Source organism: Labrus mixtus, chromosome 19, assembly GCF_963584025.1.
Source record: "Labrus mixtus chromosome 19, fLabMix1.1, whole genome shotgun sequence".
Classification (NCBI taxonomy): Eukaryota; Metazoa; Chordata; class Actinopteri; order Labriformes; family Labridae; genus Labrus; species Labrus mixtus.
Window position 1 is genome coordinate 9,829,003 of NC_083630.1, and position 22,863 is coordinate 9,851,865.

General features: G+C 40.9%; 1 protein-coding gene across 1 annotated transcript in view; it reads left to right on the plus strand.

Moving 5' to 3' along the window:
• sspo (SCO-spondin) overlaps window positions 1-20,247 on the plus strand; it is an 84,276-nt gene extending 64,029 nt beyond the window's left edge. Inside the window, 8 exon segments of the mRNA XM_061065120.1 lie at window positions 411-457; window positions 1,181-1,345; window positions 2,553-2,752; window positions 3,866-3,961; window positions 11,124-11,184; window positions 12,261-12,391; window positions 16,910-17,060; window positions 19,754-20,247. Coding sequence (XP_060921103.1) covers window positions 411-457; window positions 1,181-1,345; window positions 2,553-2,752; window positions 3,866-3,961; window positions 11,124-11,184; window positions 12,261-12,391; window positions 16,910-17,060; window positions 19,754-19,776 — 874 coding nt within the window. The 3' untranslated portion in view covers window positions 19,777-20,247.
• The last annotated feature ends 2,616 nt before the right edge of the window (window positions 20,248-22,863 follow it).

Consider the following 22,863-nt stretch of genomic DNA (forward strand, 5'->3'; position numbering starts at 1 on the left):
CAATATACTCAGAGAGGCTTATATAGAGGTTGGTTTAAGTTAAAATATACAGTAAGCATGAAATCAATTATCTGATATATTTATTAACATAGATACCACAATATTTTAATGCTTAATATTCCCCAAAAATGATCTTTGACTTCATTTTTGAAAATGTTTCGGAGCATCAGCAGAGTTGAATTTCATTGTCCCAGTCGATCTTTATAGCCAACACCAATCATGTTACATGTAACAGATAGTCTGGCTTGCAGCAGACATGTCGTAGGTTATTTTATCGCTCTCACAGAGTCTTTATATTCAGTTAATATAGTCTGAAGGGCTGGGCTGTGTTACATGATGGCTGGGTTTGACGTCTCAGAGATCAGATATTTTAACCTCCCTGCCCTTGTTCTTCTTCTCACTTTCCTCAGTGTGTGCCGGCGTGGAGCGTTCCACTGTACCTCCGAGCTCTGTGATGGTGAGTGATACGGTGTCACAACTGTTCTTATCCTAACGTATGTCTTTCACATCATAGGGCATCCCTCTTTCAGCAAGAAAAAAAAACAAAACTCCCGCAACAGTCATCTTTGGTTGAACTATCAGGACGGTGATAGAGATATGTCGACCTATCTATAGTCAGTAACAGCTGCTGCAACAGTTGGCTCAAATAACTGAGTGGCAGACACATCAGTCACAGCATACAAAGGCCATTACTGGGGTTTTTTGTTTCGCAAACACATGATACCATCTCAAACTAGCAGGGAGAGAGAGCAGGGGCTGAGAGCAGAGCATCATAAAGTGCATCCTCCTAAACCCTGGAAATAGATTTGAACGTGTGTGTTGCTCCATCCTAGGTTTCTATCAGTCTTCCTCTGATGCAGGGCATTTCTTTTTTTCCACAGAGAGCAGTGTGTTACAGAGTCATTATCAACAAGGTGTTTTTCATTCTGGCAGTAGTTCTTTTATTTAGAGAACAACTGTTTACTCAACACCTCAATAGTGGAAATTTGGTAAACAGTGACTCTTACAAGGAAATGTTGATTAGAGTGCTCAAGGAGTGTTGCCTCCTTTAATCATAATTTTGGGTTGTAGGTATATTACATTATGCTTATTTTATATGCTGCAGGTTTATGAAAGTAAACTGATCACCACCACAGACCTTAACGCGCTAATGTTCTTCTCCCGTCCTCGTCTCCTGCAGTGGACTGCGAGTGGTCCAGCTGGTCTCTGTGGAGTCCGTGCTCGGCAAGCTGTGGTACGGGGCGACAGCGCTCCACCAGAATCATCCTGCAGCCCAGTCAGTATGAGGGGGCCGAATGTGAGGGCCCAGACCACCGCACAACCACCTGCACGGCCCCCGACTGTGGTGAGTTTGTAAAGAGAGACGGCTCACATAATAAGAACACATATTAACTGGGATTTATGTTCGGCAGTGTGGACGCTGCAGCTTCTTCTAAGAATAAATAGAGTGATAACTGACAGTTTTCTTGACTACCATGTCACCCGTAGTTACTGTTGTTAAGCTTTTCAGGCTCTTGTCACATTATGCATTTCAAATTGGTAGATTCACAGCTTCATATTACTACCTCTGTTTGGACCTTGGGCCCCGTGTTTAGACAAAATATTCTCTTTCCTAACCCTTGAGTGTTTCATCAGCTGAACTGACACCTGTTGCTAGCAGACAATTTTAAGGTACAATTTCTGCGTTGTTTGCTTCGAGAATTGATTGAAAACGCTGTCCTCACTTGGACAACAAATGTGACGGTTTAGCTGCTCCTGAATCCGAAAAGCGAAACTCAGAATGAGAGGTTGAAAAGGTAAGGCTATGAATGTAAACGGGGAAAAACAGTGTCCGTGTCGCTGAAGGTAATTTGAAGAATCAGGGGGGGAAAGGATGTCCGAGCTGTTGCAAACGGTGACTTGAAGTGAGCGGTGAGGCTGGCGGCGTTCAGGAGCGCTGGGGCAATCAGAGCGAGACACTCGAAGAGGAAAAACAGAACAATAGTTAGAATCCCAACAGAAGAATCGAGAAGCTCCAAAGATTCTAAGAGGCCGATATATACCTTCATTCTGTTTTATTTCTGTAGAACTCAGAAGATGTACACACATAAGCACCTTTGTGCTTGTAATGCACTAGAGTTACATGTAGTTAGTCCTGCTCTCAGTCAGGATTAGTTTATCCTACCAAACCCTGTTTGAAGGCTTAGGTTACATGCAAGTGCAACATCTTCAAACTTCATGTGATCACTTAAACCTCACAAAAGGAAATACTTCTAGAACAAACATTACACGGTCCAAGGCAAGTTTATGGTTTAAACCAAGAGCTATTTGGTGATACAGGTATCATCTGGGATCATAAAATGTTCTCAAAATATATAGTTGTAGCAGCAAGAGAGAGAAGCATGACAAATAATAATTATCATTCTGAATAACACATTATTAAATTCTCTCTTTTTCAATGTCCCCTTTCCGTCTTGCCTCATCGTCCCTTGTCTTTCTTTTTTATTTTCACTCCTCCCTGACACCCTTTTTTTCCCCCCTCATCTCCATCCTTTCCCGCTCCTCTTCCGCAGCGTGTCCTGCTGGCGAGCAGTGGAGGAGGAGTGTGTCCCCGCTGTGCGAGAGGAGCTGCGAGGACATTTACTCCTCTCCTGTCAACTGCACCCACTCCATCGAAGGCTGCGTGTGTCAGGAGGGGCTTTACCGAAACGCGGAGGGAGTGTGTGTCATTCCAGCTCTCTGCCCCTGCCATGACCAGGGCATCATGCGAGAGGTACTCAAACACACACACACACACACACACACACACACACACACTGGCTTTAACCCAAAGTAAACGGACATCTGCTGTCCAGCTAACTCCGTCGCTTGTTTCTTTTGTGCATGCCTTATTGTGTAGCTTGTATGAACTTTACCATTGGGGTGTTTACGTTCCCTCCCATTCACTCCCATTGTGTTATTTACTCATAAAGAAGGGCCCATTAGAAGATGAGTGACATGCCCTCGGGCAGCATTACACCACAATGCCTCTCCAGCCCTCGGCTTCATCAATTATGTATGTAGCGCCGTAGAAAGCCGGCACTGGGAGCGCAACAGGGCTAGCCTGCCAGGAATTATTTATGACGGTGGGGATATTATAGGATTATAAGAATTAATCATAAACTGACAAGAGGTCAGATCCGCTCCTCTTGATCTTTTTTTTTCTTCAGGACTCTCTCTTTCATTCTCTGTTCCTTTCTTTTCCCTCCGTTACATCTGCTTTATCTTTCACTATTCCCTCATCTCCCTATTTACAGGATTAATGTTCTACTGCTCATTTTCTCCATCCCTTTTTCTCTTTTTTTTTTCTCTCCACCAGTCTCCAGCCTCTAACCCTTCCATTCATTCTATCCGTCTAGTTCTTTCTTTTTCTGTCTGCTCTGTTTCTGCGGTGTGCGTCTGTCAGACATTGACGACTGATGTCCATTTAAAGACCCTCTTGGGTTTTCTAATCAACCACCTCATGACTCTTATGCCTAATGTGAGTTGTGAAAGCTCGTCGAAGTGGGTGCTTTTACACGGCTAAAAACCAAGCCTTGTTAATGATTCCCATTGCCAACACACTCACACAATTAATGCTGTAGAATGTAAGTATCTATTATGTGTCGTAGTAATTACAGCATCATTAAAGCCCTACATTACTTTATTATGCCAAAGGGTATAACCAGAAGAGATAAATAGATCCTGAATATATGTCCAGTTTTACATAATGCACACTCATATTAGTGAATGTGCATTAGGAGAGTCTAACAAGCTTTTGACACACCTTCATATCACCTGCATTTTGGTAGTAAGTCAAAGTGAGTACGATTTGTTTTGTTCATTGTGTGTGTGTCTCTTGTGACAGGCAGGAGCGGAGTGGGATGAAGGCTGTCTGTCATGCCGCTGCGTGAACGGGAGAAAACTGTGCCAGTTAAGATGTCCTCCACTTCACTGTGATGAGGTGAGACACACACACTGACACTTAGTGCTACGTTGAAGATCATCTGTCCGATTTGGTATTTGAACAAGGGCCTGACCGATATGGACATTTTTGGGGCCGATAGCGATATTGGGGAGAGAAAAAGTACCACATACCGATACTTCTGCCGATATCTTTCTTGGATTTGTGTTCGCTCTTTAGAGATAGATATTCACATTTGTCCCATTGATCCCTCGAATGCAGTTATCAAACACTTGTTGAAAAGATATACCATAGAAGGAAGACAAGACGGTCACTCAACTGGAAAGTAACTGTTCATGTACGTGCATCACCGCATGACATCCTGGGGAGTTATAATGTTTGTTGTAATTTATACAGCACACTCTGCTGGTGAAAGAGATGCTAGTTTAATACAATGAAACTCAAATGAAATGCTATTTGACTGGTGAATACATCTTTAAAATGAGCCGAAACCTATAATCACTGAATAAGCTAATATCGGACGATATTATTATTGGCGAGCTGATTAATCGGTCTGGCTCAAATTTGAACTACTCATAGTTATTATTGTCCCAGTTATACCGTGTGTTAATCAGGGGCAACTTGTAGTGCACTGGCACTGAGATCTTTCAACGTATCACAATGCTAATCCTATGTCTTGGATAAAATGTGAATTTAAATGTGTTGGGGCACCTGTTAATGATGTGATCATCTTTTTCTGACAGTGCTGTAATGAACAATTTTCGTAGCTCTGTGTCCTACATTCAAAATGAATAAGATCACTCATAGTTTTTTATAGGGGGTGGGACTAAACTTCACTTTAAGCACATTTAAATCCTTGTCTGGTGAAATACAAACGGCTGGGTGCCGTCAGTCAGTGCTTTTAGTAATAAAGGTTTTTAATTGCTGTTCAGTGTTAATAAGGGCAGTTGTCTAATGTAGGTTCAGAATGCAGCTGGACAGGGACAGGCAGGGTTAAGCACTGATGTTTAGCTGCAAACAGCGCAACAGAAACCAGAGCTCTTCAAGAACTTTTTCTAAAAATCCATCATAAACTAGCAGTGATTAAGTTGGATTACTTTCAAAAGAAGTGCTTTTGTCAAACCCATAATCATACTCTGTATTCTGGGCTACTTTTAAGGAAAGAATCTGTGCACTTCAGACTTCATAATACGGCTGTAAAATGAAAAACACTTTTTTTACCGTCTGACTTGAAGAAATAGACTTATATTCTTCACTGTACACTGAGTTTAGTCTATTGTCTTTGATTTGTCTGCAAGGCCGACACGATCATTTACTAGTTGAGGAGTAAAAGCACTTAAATAATTATCGGTGTCTTCATCATTGCAAGATAGATTCAATCAGATGCAGCCCTTGCACCGAGTTTTGATCCATTGTTTCACCAACTATCTTTCCTTATATGAATGCTGGGATGTGTAGCTTATGGGGCCAGCGGGTGCCATTCTTTTTTAGCTTAACACTAAGCTTTGTCATTACAGAGCCATTTCTCCATTGCAGCCATTTCAACCAATCTTCCCTTATCAGAATGTTCCAGTTGACTGATTTTAAAAGGCTTACAGAGGTGAAGCTACCGCAGTATTTAATATAAGGAAAGGCAACGATTACAGAGAAGATTTTCCTACCTTTGTAATTATCCCAGCAGACCTTACATATATCCGCCCATTTATCTTATGGACAACCTTTACCATTGGGTTTAGAATGGCTGAATTGGGCCGACAGGTTGTTCTACTCTTAAGTTCCAGTTATTTGCTGATCTGCAGGAGTGACTGCAACCTTACACTGATAAACAGATTAGATGAAGGTTCATTATTGAGGTGCCATCAGTCAACAAGACCAACGCATCAGTCCATTCAATAGCCACTGCCTGTGTGGGGTGGTACAGTTCACAAAGCTTCTCGCCTTGATTACACTGAGCAAGGGGGGGGGACGCTCTGCTCCCTCAAGAATGTGTGGGATGTTTTCTCCAAGTCACTGGCTGAAGGAGATCAATACCTGACTGTCGGATTCTCCCACCAGCCTGCACTTTTTATTCTAAAGCCTTTACCTCCCATTAATACCCTATAACCTGGTCTCTCGACATGCATCAGTGAGTTTTTGCAGCATGGGTTGTATCAGCTTTTTCTGCAAAGGTGGATACCTGTTTTGCAAAAATAAATGGCAACATGTTTTGTACGTAAAGACAACTTCATGTTGAAGTTAAAATTTGAAATCAGTTCAAGAAAATGAGAAAATCTTATTGTGAAAGGTCATGTGCGGTAAGAAGTCAAGTCTGTTCTGGCATGCATCAGTACGTTTGTTAATGTTAAATTCAATGCACGTGCAAATATCGATTTGTCAGTCTGTGTTTGTTGTATGAAGCGAAATGCATTTTTGTGTAACAATAACAAGGATAATTGTTTTGCAGATGCACACAAAGACACTGAGTTCATTCTATTCTAATCGTGGAAACGTAAGTCACTCTTAGATTGGAGAAAATCAAGCTATATATTTGGCAGTTTTTCTTTCAAATTCACTAAATCATTCATCAATAATGAAACAACATGTGGGCTACATTTCTATTGATCATCTTATTGAATCATCGACCGACTGTTTCAGCCTAATGTGCAAGGTGATTTACAACTTCCATGGCAAAAGGCCCCAATTGACCCATTAAAGGGGAGAAATTTTAAGTGCTGTGTGCAAACCACAAACCAACAATCCATGGACATTAAACGGGTAATATTAAATTCAGAATTTGTTCTTTCTATGTACTAATCCATTTTTGAATGAGCTGGGGTCAGGTTAGGGCTAGATCATTCTCAGTCATTGCTGATGACTCAGAATGATTACAGCTCTTTCACAGAAAATAAGGACTCTGTGTTCGTCTCGCACACACTGTTCCGTCATGGGTCTATAACAAGCAGGAAACTCTGGTGTTGACAAATGAAGCCAATGCGGAAGTGCAAAATCCTGCAGTACATGGAGTGTCCGCTTGAGGCTGGCTCCAGGAACACCAGAAGTCAAATACACACCAAATTTAAAAAAAAAACAGTTTTTACAGCATAAATAAACATGTTTTCAGCCTGGTACAAAAAAACATTATTTATTGTCATCTTGGGATCTATTTTTTGATATATGTTATCCATATTTAGGTACGTAGCTGACATGATTTAAAGGTGGGCGCGATGTAACGGTTTGTCAAGAGGCTTAAAATCCGCCTCAGCTCCAGCTCTCAGCCTGTCATTGGGTTGACTGAAAGTTATGCTGAGACAGGATTTCCAGCATGGCGGCTGCTGCTGATGAGCCTTTGGAGCTCCCTGCCGTAACAGATGAGTGACGTCACTCAGGCTTCCTCCATTAATATTTACAGTCTGTGGTCTATAGGAAGTAAGCAGCTGGTCATCTTGCAGGAGAGTTTGAGCTTAGTGTCAATAATGCATGTGCTCAATTACTGGGAATCAAAAAATGCTCCCTATATTGAAAGAAACACATCAGAAGGACAGCACATCTTTCCAGAAATAATGTCTTTTTTAGTATTGATAGACTGTGTCTATAGCACATTTCTGTTTCTAAAGCAAGATAGGATGTAACATTTCTCTGAATAGAATATACGTGAAGTGGAAACAGAAAACAAACTAACTGAAATCTCAAACCATCTGCATATTAAATCTAACTACATTTCTGACTCTGGACCACTGGAGGTTGGTTTGAAGAAGTTGTTACTCATCCTCCACTATATATATATATATATATCTATATGGGTAAATAGCAGCAAAACAAGCTGCATAGCTAGATACCAGGTATTCAAGAAGGACAAATATGCTTGTTAAGTCCACATAAAATAACCCCTTAAATAAAAAGGTTACACAATGAAAAAAAAAAAGAAACGTATGATCTCCATGGTGATGAAGTTGAGAAAAGTCACAGTAGAAAGTCTGTCTCATCCTTGACACAGTGAGCTGAATTTATATCTTTAGCACACCGGCAATGAATAAAGGCCAGGGTAAAAATACATTCTGCTGACATCCAGGACTTTAAAGGAGAGGTTGATTGCACAGTAAGCTCCACACAGCAGACAGTCTAGCGAGCGTTCACCTGTGGTGTACACTGGTCTCTACGCCGATGCACTGCTTGCGGTCTCAAATCCCTCACCTCCTGCAGCTGCACTAAGTTGCCGTCAGGGAAAGCACTCTTTATCCTGGACAATATAAAAAGGTCATGGAATACTCTGTGTTCCCTCTCCTGACAGTGCGTCTTGTTATTTAGGACTCTCCTAACAGTTAAGCTTATTGGTTTGTTGGTTGAAATCTCCCAGCATGCCTCTTTTCTCATCTGGGAGACTCTTTTGAAAGGTTGGAGAGCAAATTCTGGTGATAAAAGCAATGTTTCGCTGTCAATCACAGACTCCTCTTACTTCTTGTTCTGCACCAGACGTATTTATAGTGTCTGATTTATATCTCACAGCATGTTAACAACGCACCTTCACTTTACATGACATATACCCCTCCTTTGTAATTAACTAGGATTCGGCATTTCTCACCTTTTTCTCACCTCCTGCTGCATCACACACAAGACACTTCAGACACATACTGCATCTTCACTTAAGGACTTAAAAATGGTCCTTTCCTGACCTCCCACTCTTTAGTGAGTGGGCTCTCTGCACCCCTGAGGGAAGGCTGGTGGCAGTGCGAGGAGTGGGAGGACAAGTCCGCAGGATGAATAGTTAGGGAGAGTGTTCCTGTGTGTGTGTGTGTGTGTGTGTGTGTGTGTGTGTGTGTGTGTGTGTGTGTGTGTGTGTGTGTGTGTGTGTGTGTGTGTGTGTGTGTGTGTGTGTGTGTGTGTGTGTGTGTGTGTGTGTGTGTGTGTGTGTGTATGCGACTTTGCATGCTAGCAGCAGCTATTCTCAGACAGGAACACCACGGGACACGCTGCTCGTCTCTGGACTGTTCTGGATCTCTCTGCCTCAGTGGCGTGCTGCCTCTGTCCGTGTCCTTTGTGTCCTGACGTCACTGTCTCGATCTCTCGCTATTTTTGTGTCTAAATGTGACTTTTTGCTCTTTTAATTCCTGCTCTTTTCCTTTTCTGTTAAGCTAGTGTGAGCGTCTGCCTCTGAACCCCTTTTCCCTCCTCCCCTCTGCTATGTGCGATCCCACCTCCTGGTTCACATAACACTCTGATTTATGACAACTTGGACTGATGTTCGTTTATGTATTTTTAACACAGTCAGTACCATTATTGGTATATGTCGTATTTCTTACATTTTTGATATGTCAACAGTTTTGTCGTTGACAGTCTGCACCACATTTAAAATATCTCAACAGCCATTTGATTGATTACCATTTTTATGTTATATATTTGTATTTTATTTTATTTCACTTATAAAGCAAAACAAAAAAACAAACATAATAGATCAATGGAAAACACAGAAAGTACATAATGATTAGTTAATTAACAAAATATGCATTTTGAAAGAAATGTACTGGAGGAGCCAAATAAACCCAGAGGGGGTTGTCTAAAGAGAAACATGTAACACAGAGACAAATTATTAAAGTAGTCCAAGATAAAGCAATAAAGCTAACAAGAAAACATACTTAATAAGGCGTAACATACTTAATAAGCTACCATGACATGTTGAACAGATATTCATGGTCCAAGAAGGAACAGTTTTGTTTTTTTTCAACCTTCAGGGATTGTATGACAGTTAGAAAACTTAGCCAATCATTGTTTTATAGGTTCATGTTTGTAAACAGTATGAATCTGATGAACTTTTAGGGTCAGGAAACGGGCAGGTAGAATCACTGCAGACTCCACACACCCCGGTCACAAACAGTTCAGACTGCTCCCCTCAGCCCGACTCCAGAACAGTTTCTTCTCCCAGGCTGTCACTCTGATGAACTCTAAACAGTCACAGAGTGTTAGACCTGTCACTGTGAAATAACCCTGACACCAAACACCCACTCTGAATGTACATAAGACTATTGAAACTCATTTTAGGTTTAATAACTTAACCATCTACATACTTTTTTTTATTAATTTCCTCCTCCTCTGATATCAATCTATGCACACCTTTCATGTAAATACTGCAAAAACTCTCTACCTCAATTAACCACCTGTTACATATTACATATTTATTATCCTGGTTATCTTAACATGTTTGCACTACCCACCTCTGCACTATCGTCTCATTTAGCCTTGACTTTGCTTATTTTGTGTTTATTGTTAATATTTAACGTTTTTTACTTTTTTTGTTCGTTGAGAGCACAGTTCACAGAAAACACATTTATTTCTGTGTTTGTGTGTGTGAGTGAGTGAGAGCATACCTGACCAGTAAGCTGATTCTGATGCTGAAAAGTAGCCAGTTTGGCTCATAAAATGTTTGTTTTTCACAAACATTTTGCATCCGCATTAATGGTAATACAGCGGTGGCCTGGTGGTTACTTTGTTTGCCCCATTTGCAGAGGCTGCAGTCCTCGAGGCGGGAGGCCCAGGTCCCATCTGTGGACTACTTTCCCACAAGTCACTTCCCATTCTCTCTCTCTCTCTCTCTCTCTCTCTCTCTCTCTCTCTCTCTCTCTCTCTCTCTCTCTCTCTCTCTCTCTCTCCCCAATTTCCATTCCTGTCCCTCTGTCCTGTCCCTCAGATAAAGACAATAACAAGGCTAATAATAACTTTTAAAAAAACCTTAAACAATAGCAAAATGTAGATAGATAAGTCTATTCAAAGGGACTTCTGGAATGGTCAAGAAATAATTCAGTACAAAGGTTTTCAAATGGACAGGTTTTTTTCTCAACACCTCTTCTCTATGGATTTTACAATGTAGCAAAAGGCTTCCTAAACAGCAGAAAATATTCATTACCCTGCCCTTTCAGATGTGTTCTGTCTTTTTGGTTTTTGAAGCATTGTTCACTCGGTCTGTAGGGTTTGCTTTTTTTCTTTTCCAAAGAAGAAAGATGGACTGTATATATACAAAGTGTGTTTGTGGCATATGAATGACATGTTTACCAGAGGTGTTATGTCCAAGGAGAACTGTCTAATAAAATGACTGTGACTGTTCACATGACTAGATGTTATGTGATGTTTCTGTTCATCACTTCTCGTGTCATGCACCTGTCTGTTTTCATTAAGACTGACAACCGGAATTCTAAACAGGCAACTCATGATATCTATGTTATCTCTGTTTCAGGGGGAGGTCAAGGTGGAGGAGCCCGGCAGCTGCTGTCCGATCTGTCGAAAGCAGTTTCCTGGTGAGTTTAACATAAGCTGTATTCACACATGCACAGATCCCCGGAATATTTGTGATCGTATCCATATTTGAATGTAAATGGCCGAATGGGGCGGCAGTTGCTCAGTCTGTAGGGACTTGGGTTGGGAACCGTGGGGACCAAGTCTGGGGATTTGATCTGGTAGCTGGAGAGGTGCCAGTTCACTTCCTTAGTACTGCCGAGATGCCCTATAGCAAGCACTAAACCTCCCCCTCGCTCTGACATGTCTCCATTAGTGCGTGTCCATTCACCCAAACTTTATTGGGATTTTTTGCTGCCAGCCCGTTGGTTAAATTTCCTTTATGAAGTCAGGGTGAGCTGATGTGTTAACCTGCAGGGAAATCTCACCGCAAGTGAGCAAAAGGGGTTGATGATGTTCATATTCTACAACCGGCACTCGACCTGTTGATCTCTGTGCATGTAATGAATGTGCATGTGTGAATAAGTTCTTAAGGTTTTTTTTAGTTGCCGGCCAGTCTGAACTTTCCTAGAAATGATCAGTAACGCATGTGTGAAAATGGCTACCCATGCAGACAGTTATTTTTTTAAATTCAGACTATTGATGCCATTATCGATCATTATCATTATCTATTATAATGTACAACAAATGGAGCAGTTGCCATACTACTTCATGCAAAACCTACAAAATCTAAACTATATAAAAACCTCACAGTCCCCAGTTCTATTTCATGACTTCCTAAAGCACTTTATTCGATATGAATGTTCTATAGTTCATTATATAGGACGCTAAAAGCAAAGTACTGCTGTGCCCAATTAGTGAGAGATTACATTACTTAACCTACATTGGGGCTTTAATCTTTCTCCCAGTGGAAGAAATGTCACATGCTGCCAGGGAGTGTGGCAATGTCACTGTGCACTCTGGAAGCAGCTCATCGGCTCCTTCTCTGCTTTTGTCTTTCTTTTTCATACAAAATATTTTTTTATTTTTTTGCTTCTGGTTTCTCATAGTCTTCTTTTCTCTGGCCTGTGAATCCTCCCTTCACTCTGTCCTATCTCGTTTTCCTCCCTCCTCTCACTCTGCTCTGTGTCTCTGTCAGGCGAGCCTGTGCCAGAGTGTCGTCGCTACCTGCAGGTCAGGAACATCACCAAGGGAGACTGTCGGCTTGACAACGTGGAGGTCAGCTTCTGCAGGGGACGCTGTCTGTCCAGGACTGATGTAATCCTGGAGGTAAGACAAAAAAGACTTCGACACACACACGGTGAAGGAATTACTGTTTCAACAGGCGACATTGACAAGTACTCACATCGATAGGAGAGACAAGAATGAATACAGTGAGAATCCATTCAGGCAAAGTGGACCAAACGGGAGAAGAGACAATCTGATGGTTATAAAGTATCTACACACTCTGTTGTGTTGTGTTTAATCATAAAGATCAATTTTAGCCCCTACTCTCAGGAGTTTATGCAATATTCATTCAGCCTGAATTGTCTACCAGACTACAAGCATAAACTTGTGGATGCTAAGTGCTTGAAAAAAAGTTTGTTTGCCTTCAAATTTGAACAAATCCTCTTACTTTTGTTGTAACAGTCTTCACACTATGCGTCAAAATAATCTCCTCCATAAGCACAGGTTATGAAGTAAGTTTGAGAAGGCTCGTCTTTCTATGCTTTAGCTGGCTGGACAAAATGTAAAACTCTCACGACAGCGGAATCAACTGTCTTTTTGTCAACACAGGTGTTCCTATTCCGGCTCCGTGTTTGTTCTATGTGCAATAAAATGGTGTATGTGTGATTTACCGCCTGCTTTAGTCAACAGGTCATTATAATTAAAAAAGATTACAGTTAGAATTTCTGCACCCTCAAAAAGGCAAAAAAAAACTAAGACCGTTTTTTTTTTTTACAATAAGTAATCAGGGCTTTCAACTGAGAACAGTGATTCAGATTGTGTTTATTACATCCATGATCTGACGGTCATGACAGGTGCATGTGACCTGTTGGTTCACATGTGGGCCAGGACCCATATCCTATGCTATTTTTCATTGCTGCTGCCGGTCACCTTAGCTGCACCCCCCATTAATCTCAGATGCACCCAAAGTCATTTTGATCTAGAACCAGGCCAGGATATGACGAGGGCAATACAGTGAGGAAACTTCTCATTGTGGACATTTTTATAATCATATAATTATTTTACTAATGCCTCTTTTTAACATGACAACAGCTTATTGTGGGGCGCTTACCTGATGAAGATCATTCTAAACGTTTTCAAGAACTGAAGTGTCACTAAAATCAAATCACTGTTTTGGCAAAAAAAAAGTGTAAATCGGTATTTTAATTTCACTACCTGCTGCAAACCAGAATCAATTCTAGGACTAATAATGGGGAGGGTCAGATATCCTGCATCACTAAAGCCATTTTCACATGTGCACTCCTGAAAATATCTAGATAAGGAGGACTCCAGTGACTCCAGTCACAGGATATAAACGTCACACCCCCCTCCTATTGGCTCGAGCTGAATTCTCCGGATAATATCCTGCTGCGTTCTCCAATCAGCTCACTGTGACTTGCTGCGGAAAAAAAAGTAGGGGTCTCGCAGCAGAAAGTCCGGGTGAAGTCCGAGCGAAAGATTCAGCTGTTTGCGTTCACACATACAGCTTCTCCTGGAAATATCAGGAGTTTTTTTTTTTAAGGAGATTTCTGCCAGTGTGAAAGCCCTATATGTGAATGAATTTAAATTCCCACAATGCTGTGTTGTTTCGTGCGCCACTGTAACTCATTTACTCAAGTATGGTTAATCAAGAAATGATACAGCTTAATAATTGTAAAAGTTAAATACTTCCTTTAGAACTGTTTAGGTGTGCTCCAGTAATCTTAACAGGTTTTAAAGGGAGATTCCATCAGGAAGTAAAAGCTCAGGTTTGAGGCTCAACTTACCCCGCTTACCCTTTAGTCCTGCCTGGTAGTACAACCCTCTGGCATCAGTGTGTTGTCGTCAAACATGTGCCCCAGTGCAGTGTTTTAACCTGCCCTAATCACATTTTTTCATTGTTAAATGAAGACCATCAACACACCTGTAGGTAACAGCTAACAGTATCTGACTTGTGTCAACTGTGGTTACAGTTAGATCCCTTCCACATAGTAGATGACATGAAGCCAGGTAAACAAAAATACATAATTCAGCAGTTGAGTCACCACTGATCTAAATTTAGATGTTCTGAATATGAGTCTGGTACAGGGGTCACATGGGAGAGGGTTTTTTTTTTCTTCCTTTTCACATGTTGTCTTTTTATCCTCATAAGACAGCAAGATTATCACTTCATCACCATGACGACTTTCTTCTTCTTTGGCATCAACACATCTCCACCATTAAAACAGAGCCAGTCAGATTAGTAAAAATAAACATCAGCTCAGCCAAATGTGTCGTTACCTCCTGTTACTGTGGCAACTAGGGATGGTGACTGGTGACTAGGCGGCGTCGCAAGGTTCCCTTTTCATTGATCAGCTGAAGACTGGAAGCAGCAGGAATAAATTCACACAAATATATCACACTCTTTCCCACACCACTGGATGAACACACACACACACAGATAGACAGACACACACACACACAGAGACACACACACACACACACACAATGTGGACTTCTCCACCTTCAAAGGACTAGCACCTGCAATTTAGAAGTTGAAGGTTTCTGATCCTGGACCTCCTCCTTCCTTCCTACCTCCTCCTTCTCCTCCTATAATCGATCATTCTCAGCAACCATCCATTGTGCTTTTCCACAATCTCCTTCTCGGCTCTTTGCCTGGACTAATTGGACACATGAAAAAAAAAACTGAAAAAAACGTCCCTCTATCATGCAAATCGGCAAGGCCCGGCTTTTGTATTTCAAGAGTGAGGAAAAAGTAAAACTATTAAACTGATTCTTAATTCTTTGCCTGGGTGCGGTTATAGGTTATTTTTCATTACCGCTGAGTATCTTGACTGGCACTTGTGTTATTACATATTATATTGACTCATTAGGGGTAAGAAGAGGACAGGTTATACAGGGCCACAACATGAGAAGGTCCCTCCAAGATACTAAATTTAACAGCCGTTGATGCATGGAGGCGCCCATAAAGATTTCTGCATTACAGTGTTTTGCCGACCCAGAGCTCTCCATATAACATTGTTTCCAGCTGCAGCCGATGGCTTTGTTTGTGTAAAAGGGCTTATAAACCCACTCAAAGCTAACAGGTCAGCCTTAAGCAGCACACAGACAGTGTTAGCGGCTAGCTCGTGAACCATGATAGACTACCTAGTAATAAGGAAGGAGAGAAACACGAACCACTCACTGAGATCTACAAAAGCACTGGTGCGGAAGAATAGTCACACGGATTATAGAAACAATTTTAAAAGAGTCTAAATGTTACACATTAATCACTGTTTTCAACATGAGAGTCTTCAACAGAATCCAAATGAGCTTTATAAGGAAACAATGTTGAATCAGGATTTATCAGGTGGAGAGAAAGTGTTCCTTCTAAGTCAAATGATCACAGGTGGCCATTTAAAATGTTCCAATATCGTTTTATGTACAGTAGCTGATATTCTCTGTGTTGATAATCATGTGTTTTATAGTTGCAATAATTAATTTAATGTATTCACAATAAGACAGGTTTTTATTTAATCCTAAACAGGGATTGCAAATTAGTCACGGCTAGAAACCTTTATGCATGCCATCTACTTTTTCTAGGTTTTTTTTCCAGTTCTTTTCTAGTTTTTTACATGTGAAGACCCATATGCCAGGCCCGCCAACAGTGACAAAGCCTTGGTGACCGCCCTCTACAAATGTCATTTAATAATATCCATAGATGTGTGTTAGATCAGCAGCGTTAATGCCAGCCTCCTGGCTAACATACACCTCCTCGGCCTGGCTCGGATCAGCTTTGGTGCTGACTGAAAACAGCTTGTCAGATCGTCGGTAGCATGGTGGATCCTTCACAGCCCGTGTACTGAGGTCATGGTCCTACAGTCGGGCGGCCCAGGTTCAAATCTGATCTGTGGCTCCTTGCCCGCCATGTCACTCCCTACTCTCTCTCCCTCCCCAATCTCTGACTCTACCCACTGTCCCAAAAGAAACCTTAATAAAACTGGGACATAAAATATGGTTATTTCACTTTTTTTTTGTTTTCTGGCTGAATGATGCGTAAATGCCATAATTACTGTCTGGGTCACATATAAATAGGTCATGAGCTTCTAAATGCAAGACTGTTTTTTGCAGCTGTTAATTAACTTTGTCCATCTGCCATATGGTTATGGGCAGTGTACTGTGGGTTTATCATCATTCTGTTTGTTCATTTGGAGCTTTAGATTTTAGTGTCTTATGTGATTTTGTGTTTTGAGATTCACCACAGGTAATCCATTTATTCCAAAGATTGTAAATCTATTCTGGATGTTTCTGTACATTGAGAACCTCTTCTGTGTTCAGCACTGTATACTGCTGTTCATACAGTCTCGGTTCTGATTTCTCTCCGTGCCTCCTCCTGCCGATACTCTTACACCCCTTAAAGTCATTTTCTATTCTTTCTTTTTGCCTCGTCTCTGTATTCTCTGTATTCTCCGTTTTCCCCGTCTCTCATATTTTCTCTCACAACCTCCTCTCCTTGAATTTCACCACCTCCCCAACATATTCCACTCTCCTAATTGGCTTGGTTCACCTTATCCCTCCGGCTTTTCTTTCACCTCTTTTTCACCCTCCCTCCTTCTTTTACAGGAGCCCTACCTCCAGTCAGTGTGTGAGTGCTGCAGTTACCGTTTGGACCCCGACAACCCGGTCCGTTTCCTCAGCCTGCGGTGTGAGAGCGGGGAGAGCGAGCCAGTTGTCCTGCCTGTCATACACAGCTGCGAGTGCACCAGCTGCCAAGGTGGGGGAATAATGAGTGTGGCAGTGAGGATTTGTATGTGCATCCCACATGTCATTGTGAGAACCCAAAATTTAAATAAATGTAAAAAAAAATGTCTGCAGGGGACACATTTTACACACGTCAGGCTCCCAGCAGACACACAGAAATGACTGGATGTTCTTGGCATGTCACAAACCGGAGAAATCTGGAAGAAATAGTATCGAAAGATGTCTTTGACATACTGGATGTTTCTCACAGGATAACTGCATTACAACTGAAGTGGAATTATGCAAAACAACATGTTCAGATACCTAACCAAACACTTGTCTTTAAATATTGCTACACTCATGTATGCTTGCATCATTTAACTTAATACCCTCACTGAAGTGTTAACAGTAGACAGTTTAAAGACAGAAATGTGTGTATTTGTTCACACAAACGGCAACACGACTCATTCAGCACCATGATCAGCGCTTTAATGCTGATTTTCCGATCGTATCATTGATCTCACCAGTCACCATCACCGTACTGTGACTAACGGTCTTACATGTGTTAGTGCGAAGCTGGGAGACCTGCCCACATTTCAGTGGAATCGCATGCAGCGAGGGCCAGCTTAAAGAAATCACTGCACATATTCTGTGGGCTTCACACCCTGGGAATAAACTCAGAGTCTAAACAGTGTATTGGCATGTGCGTCAATGCAGATGTGTCCCCAAGGCAAAAAACACAAAAAGTCAGATTGTTTAAAAGTAAGCCCACTTTTCTGTTGATTTATTACCTCAGTAATCATTTTTCCTAATGTGTTTATGGTCTTAATCACTACTTTCAGGTCTCTAAGCAACATAGCATAATATTCATTTAGGACAAATATTGTCCCATTAAAGGTTAAAGAGACGATATAGTCAAACGACACTATTACATTTGATTGACAAGTTTCTTCAATGTTGACCTCTCGACTAGTACGGAGGTGAAGCGGTGTTTTCATCCTCCGCTCTGAATCGTTTCATTTCTGACTGACACAAGACAAGATGGTGACGAGTAAAATGACAGTTTTGAAGGCTTCGAAACAGTAGCCCTAAAACTGATGGGTAAATGCTAAACCCAATTCTAATATCAATCAATCAATTGTTATTTGTATAGCGTCAACTCATAACAAGTGTTATCTCGAGACACTTTACAAAAAGCAGGTAAAAGACCTTACTCTGTGTTTTTTAATATTACAAAAGAGCAGGTAAAAAAAACATGCTCATTTTTATGTTACAAAAAGCAGGTAAAAGACCTTACTTATTGCTATATTACAAAGACCCATCTTAATCCATCATGAGCACTTTAGCAAAGCAGCTAAAGTTACAGTGGTAAGAAAAAAATGTCCTTATTACTGCCAATGCTGTGAAGAACAAACGTAAGAATATTATCTTCTATCTTTGAACACCTCATTTTGCTACACTGGCTTAAACTCAATGTGAATTTGATCAATTCAACAGTCTTTGTATCCTACGTTATTATGATAATACCAAGAGCGATTGATCAGTATCAATGACTCATAAGTGGAAAATACCTGGACTTATGTACAGTATGGGTCTTATTGTGTGAGTATATTCACAGCTTCAGGCTCTGGCTCGAGGAGCTCTAGCACTGACAACAGGTCGTAGTATTTGTTAAATGAGCTTTAAAGAACTAAATAACTTGAGTATCAAATCAAGCACTGCTTCAGTTATCCAGATTTTAAAATATATAGAGGATGCTTTCTTTTAGTTGCACCCTTTAAGGTTGATGCCACACCCCACTCAGTGATGTCACAGCAGGTGTTCAAACAGGACTGTGGTCATTCTGGTCATGTCAGCGTGCTGCTTGTTATGTATCGCCACTGATGCGGAAACCCACTGAAATACAGTGAGACAGCAGGTGCTTGTAGGACTTTCCATCAGCTCGGTTGCTCAGTCGTGGATCAAATTGAAGTTTATGTTTTCTTCTAATTACCTGTTAGTGTTTCTCTGCCTCTCTGTACAATGTCTTTGTCACTTTCCATTAACGCTACACACACACACACACACACACACACACACACACACGGCTTTTGACATTCATACATTTACACGGATCCACACGCGCACATACAGTCTAATCAGAGTGAAACATACGTTTTCCTTTTCTCACCATGAATAATTCAATCAAGGATCCCACCTCTGAAGCAATTACGTGCTAATCCATTCATCAACATGGCTGATTGCGTTAGTTAATTGGATGGAGCGACACAGGACACACAGAACATCCCCCCCTAGCTCATATTCGCCTTCAGCGCTACACACATGCGGACATCTCGTCTGACGGATTTGGTCAATACGGCAATCAATCTTTAATAGTGTTTGGTCTCTCACATATACACACACTCCCACGCGTATAGTCTGACCCTGCATGTTTCCTCATTTTTCATCCAATGCTATCTACACATGCAATCACAAGACTGGAGTGGCATTTTGTGCATCTTTTCTGTACATTTGCAGTTCATTTATTACTTTTATTTATAATCATTCTGTACTGTTCCAATATGAAACAGTCATTTGTACAAGAATATCTCAATTCCTGCTGTTAGAAAGCTTTAGAGGCAATCGCTCTCTTATCTTTTCTCCTGCAGCGGGAGCATTTTTCTTCTTGATTTCATGCTAAGCGAGAAGTTACGATTCCATCAGTCTCGCTGTTTCTCTCCCTCACAGGAGGTGACCTGTCCAGACGCTGAGCGAGTATGTTGAGTGGGTCGGTGAGCTGAGCGTGTGTGTGTGAGTGTGAATCTGAACGTGTGTGGCACAAGAGAGAGAGAGAGAGAGTGAGAGCAGGGCGAACACTGATCCGAGGAAGAGCTCAGCACTGAAAGCCCAGCTGGGTGACGGATGGGGAGCTTTGGGACGGACGGACCAAAGAATGGACGGATGAGTAGAGTCCTGTTGATGTACACATCTTTAGTCTTTAGTCATCATATGACTGGATACTTCTGCGAATAGTAATGTTCTAAAATGTTGTTTGTTCTTCAGCCTGTACAGCGTTTTTTCTTGTGTATATTTATAGTAATATTAAAGGACCTATAATACAATCTAAGTAATATCTATATGGATCAGGAATGTTTACTTAGTATGTTTAAAGAAAATGTTTGTACCAGCAGCTGTTTTGAGGAAGTGTTAAAGTTTAAATAAAAAGACTCCACATACAGAGATGATGTTTGGCTGTCTTATCTGTCTTATCGTATCTTGTACTCACATCCTCTTTGCTCCGTGTCTGCTGGGTTAAAAAAACGGAGCCGTGTCGGACGTTGTCAACAGACTGTTGTCATAGAGACAGGACGGACGTGCAGCGCTTTTCTTCTCCGTACACAAACACTTCATGCAGACACTCCCGAGATAACAGCCAGCGCTTTTCTGCCCAGAAAAAAAAACACTAGGTGTAAAAGGTGCAAATTTTGCAATGTAGGAAACCTCCCTAAGGGGGCCCCATTTGATAGCACTCACTCCTGTTGCCCATCACTCCATTATTGCTGTTAAAACCAAAGTTTTTCAATGAACATCAGCAAAGAAAAATGAAGAGGAATTATCCATCTACTGGGAGAAAACCTAAACAGGAAAAAAAGAGAAAGGAGTAAGGGGGGGACACTGGCAGACATAATGGTAATGAACACTGGTTGGAGGGCCCCCCAATTGATTTTTGCCTAGGGCACCAATAGACTCTAGACTCGCCACTGATCATACACATCTGCATTTGTATGATCATGTTGTTTCACAGGAGTTACATAGGTTTGCATTATCCAGTTACAGTCTGGGATCAATTGTTTGTTTGTGCTTATAAAACAATCTCCCTCCTTTAGATTCATCTTCCAAACAAAGTTAACTCTAAAGTTTCTGTTGTACCAGATGCCAGCCAGTTACAAATGTAAAATGTTTTTTTTTTTTTTCTAGTGATATTTCTTCCTTAGCTGAAAGTGTTGCCATTTTATTTTATTTATTCTTGAATGGATTCATTAAAGTTGCAGATATCTAAAAATGTTTCCCCTGAAAATGTTTCACTTTTTATCTGGCACAGTTTGATTTACTGCTGAACTTTTACTTCATTGTACAAAAACAATACAAATACAAATAAAAAATGAAAGTGTAGCTTATGGATGTGTCAAAGCAAAGATGCTCAATTACAGACCTTTATTCATTAATGTGCAAGCTAAAGAAAAACTACATAAGCAATTATATTCATCCCTGTATCTATCTGTACGGGAGAAGGAGTTTGACAGGTTAGTATCTGTCTCATCTATCCTTGTCTCCTCTGTCCGCCTCCCCTCCTCCCTCTCTTTTATCTTGCCTAAATAAGGGAGTCGAGAGGGGACGACAGAGCAGCACGCCTCCTCTGACTCTGAGCTGCTGTAGTCAAGCCTCGCTGATGCAACGTGAGCAGGAACTTTTTCATTCATATCAAAACATCATATTCTGATGGATAACTCCTCACGCCTCGTCCAACCCAACTACAAGGCCTCAATTCATCATGTCTGAGCAATCATTAAAGGTGCACTATGGAGATTTGGTAGTGACATTTGAAAGTTGGAGAAGTTAAAAAATTCTGAACTGAATACACAAACTTTACTCAAAGAAAAAAATTGGTCCCTGGACTCTGTCCAGAACTTAAAAGCTGCAGGAGAGTTACGGTTTCACTGTAGCGGGCCCCCCACAATAACTTCTCTCGTAGCATTTTATCTTCAAACAGTCTTCCAGGGACCACATTTTCCTCTGAGGACAGTTTGTGTGTAGAATTATGAACATATACCACAGAATCTGTACACTTCTCAACTTTAACATTTCTCTACCAAAAACTCCATAGTGCACCTTTAAAGCACTTCTTTGTGAATGCAGTGAAGCTGCTGTGCAGGTCATTATGATCAATGCATCCAGAGCAGCAGAGTGGCCTCAGCATGAATCTGACAGATAACAAAAGTGGAAGTCTGACTCCATTAAAGCCTTCAGGAGGTGAGCTTTGTCTGCTGGTGCATTCAAGTACAGTCGGAAAAAGGAATATTTCTGTTCCACATGACTTATCTTTTTTAATTAATGATAACAACTAGACCATTCTTTGCTTGCATGCTTACCTGACGAATCACAATATTATGGCCTTGATTTTCATTCATTAGTTTAAGATGGGTCTAGATGCTGCCCCGGATATCCATTAAGGACTGCTTATGCTGCAGTTTTTGCTTTGTGAGTGTTTCCATTCGGTACCATTAAAAGGCCAAGATACACCTTCTACGCTAGGAAGGAGCTTTTCAGAAAAAAAAAAAAAAATGAATCAACGCTAAATACCACAGTTACTTTGATCATCACTACTGCCAACACTCGTCGCTGTGAGATTGGGCCCAGCCAGATGTTTTCTTGTCATTCCCTAATTTTAAGAGTGTCTTATCATACAGGAATTTTCTACCAGGTGAATATTATTCTATTTTAATTTGTGATTCTAAATAAAATAAAAACAATATAACTTCAGGTAAAAGTAGATCAAGCTTGTCAGCTAAGGCATGTTAAGTGACTTGTGGATTTGCTATACATTTAAGATGACTTAAGTATTGTTTTCCATATTATGTTTTTTATATCATATGGCCAAAACGTTAGATTTTATTGATTTATTTTTTCAATCCAGTGCAATTCATACATTAAGTTTTAGATCTGATCTGTTCAAACCCTGAATTTATCTCTCAGCTTACTTCAGTATGTGAAGAGTTAACTTTAATTTGTCTTTGATTCAATGATTGAAACTCATTCATGCATACAGAGAAAAACACAAGCTACAGTCATTAGCAAAT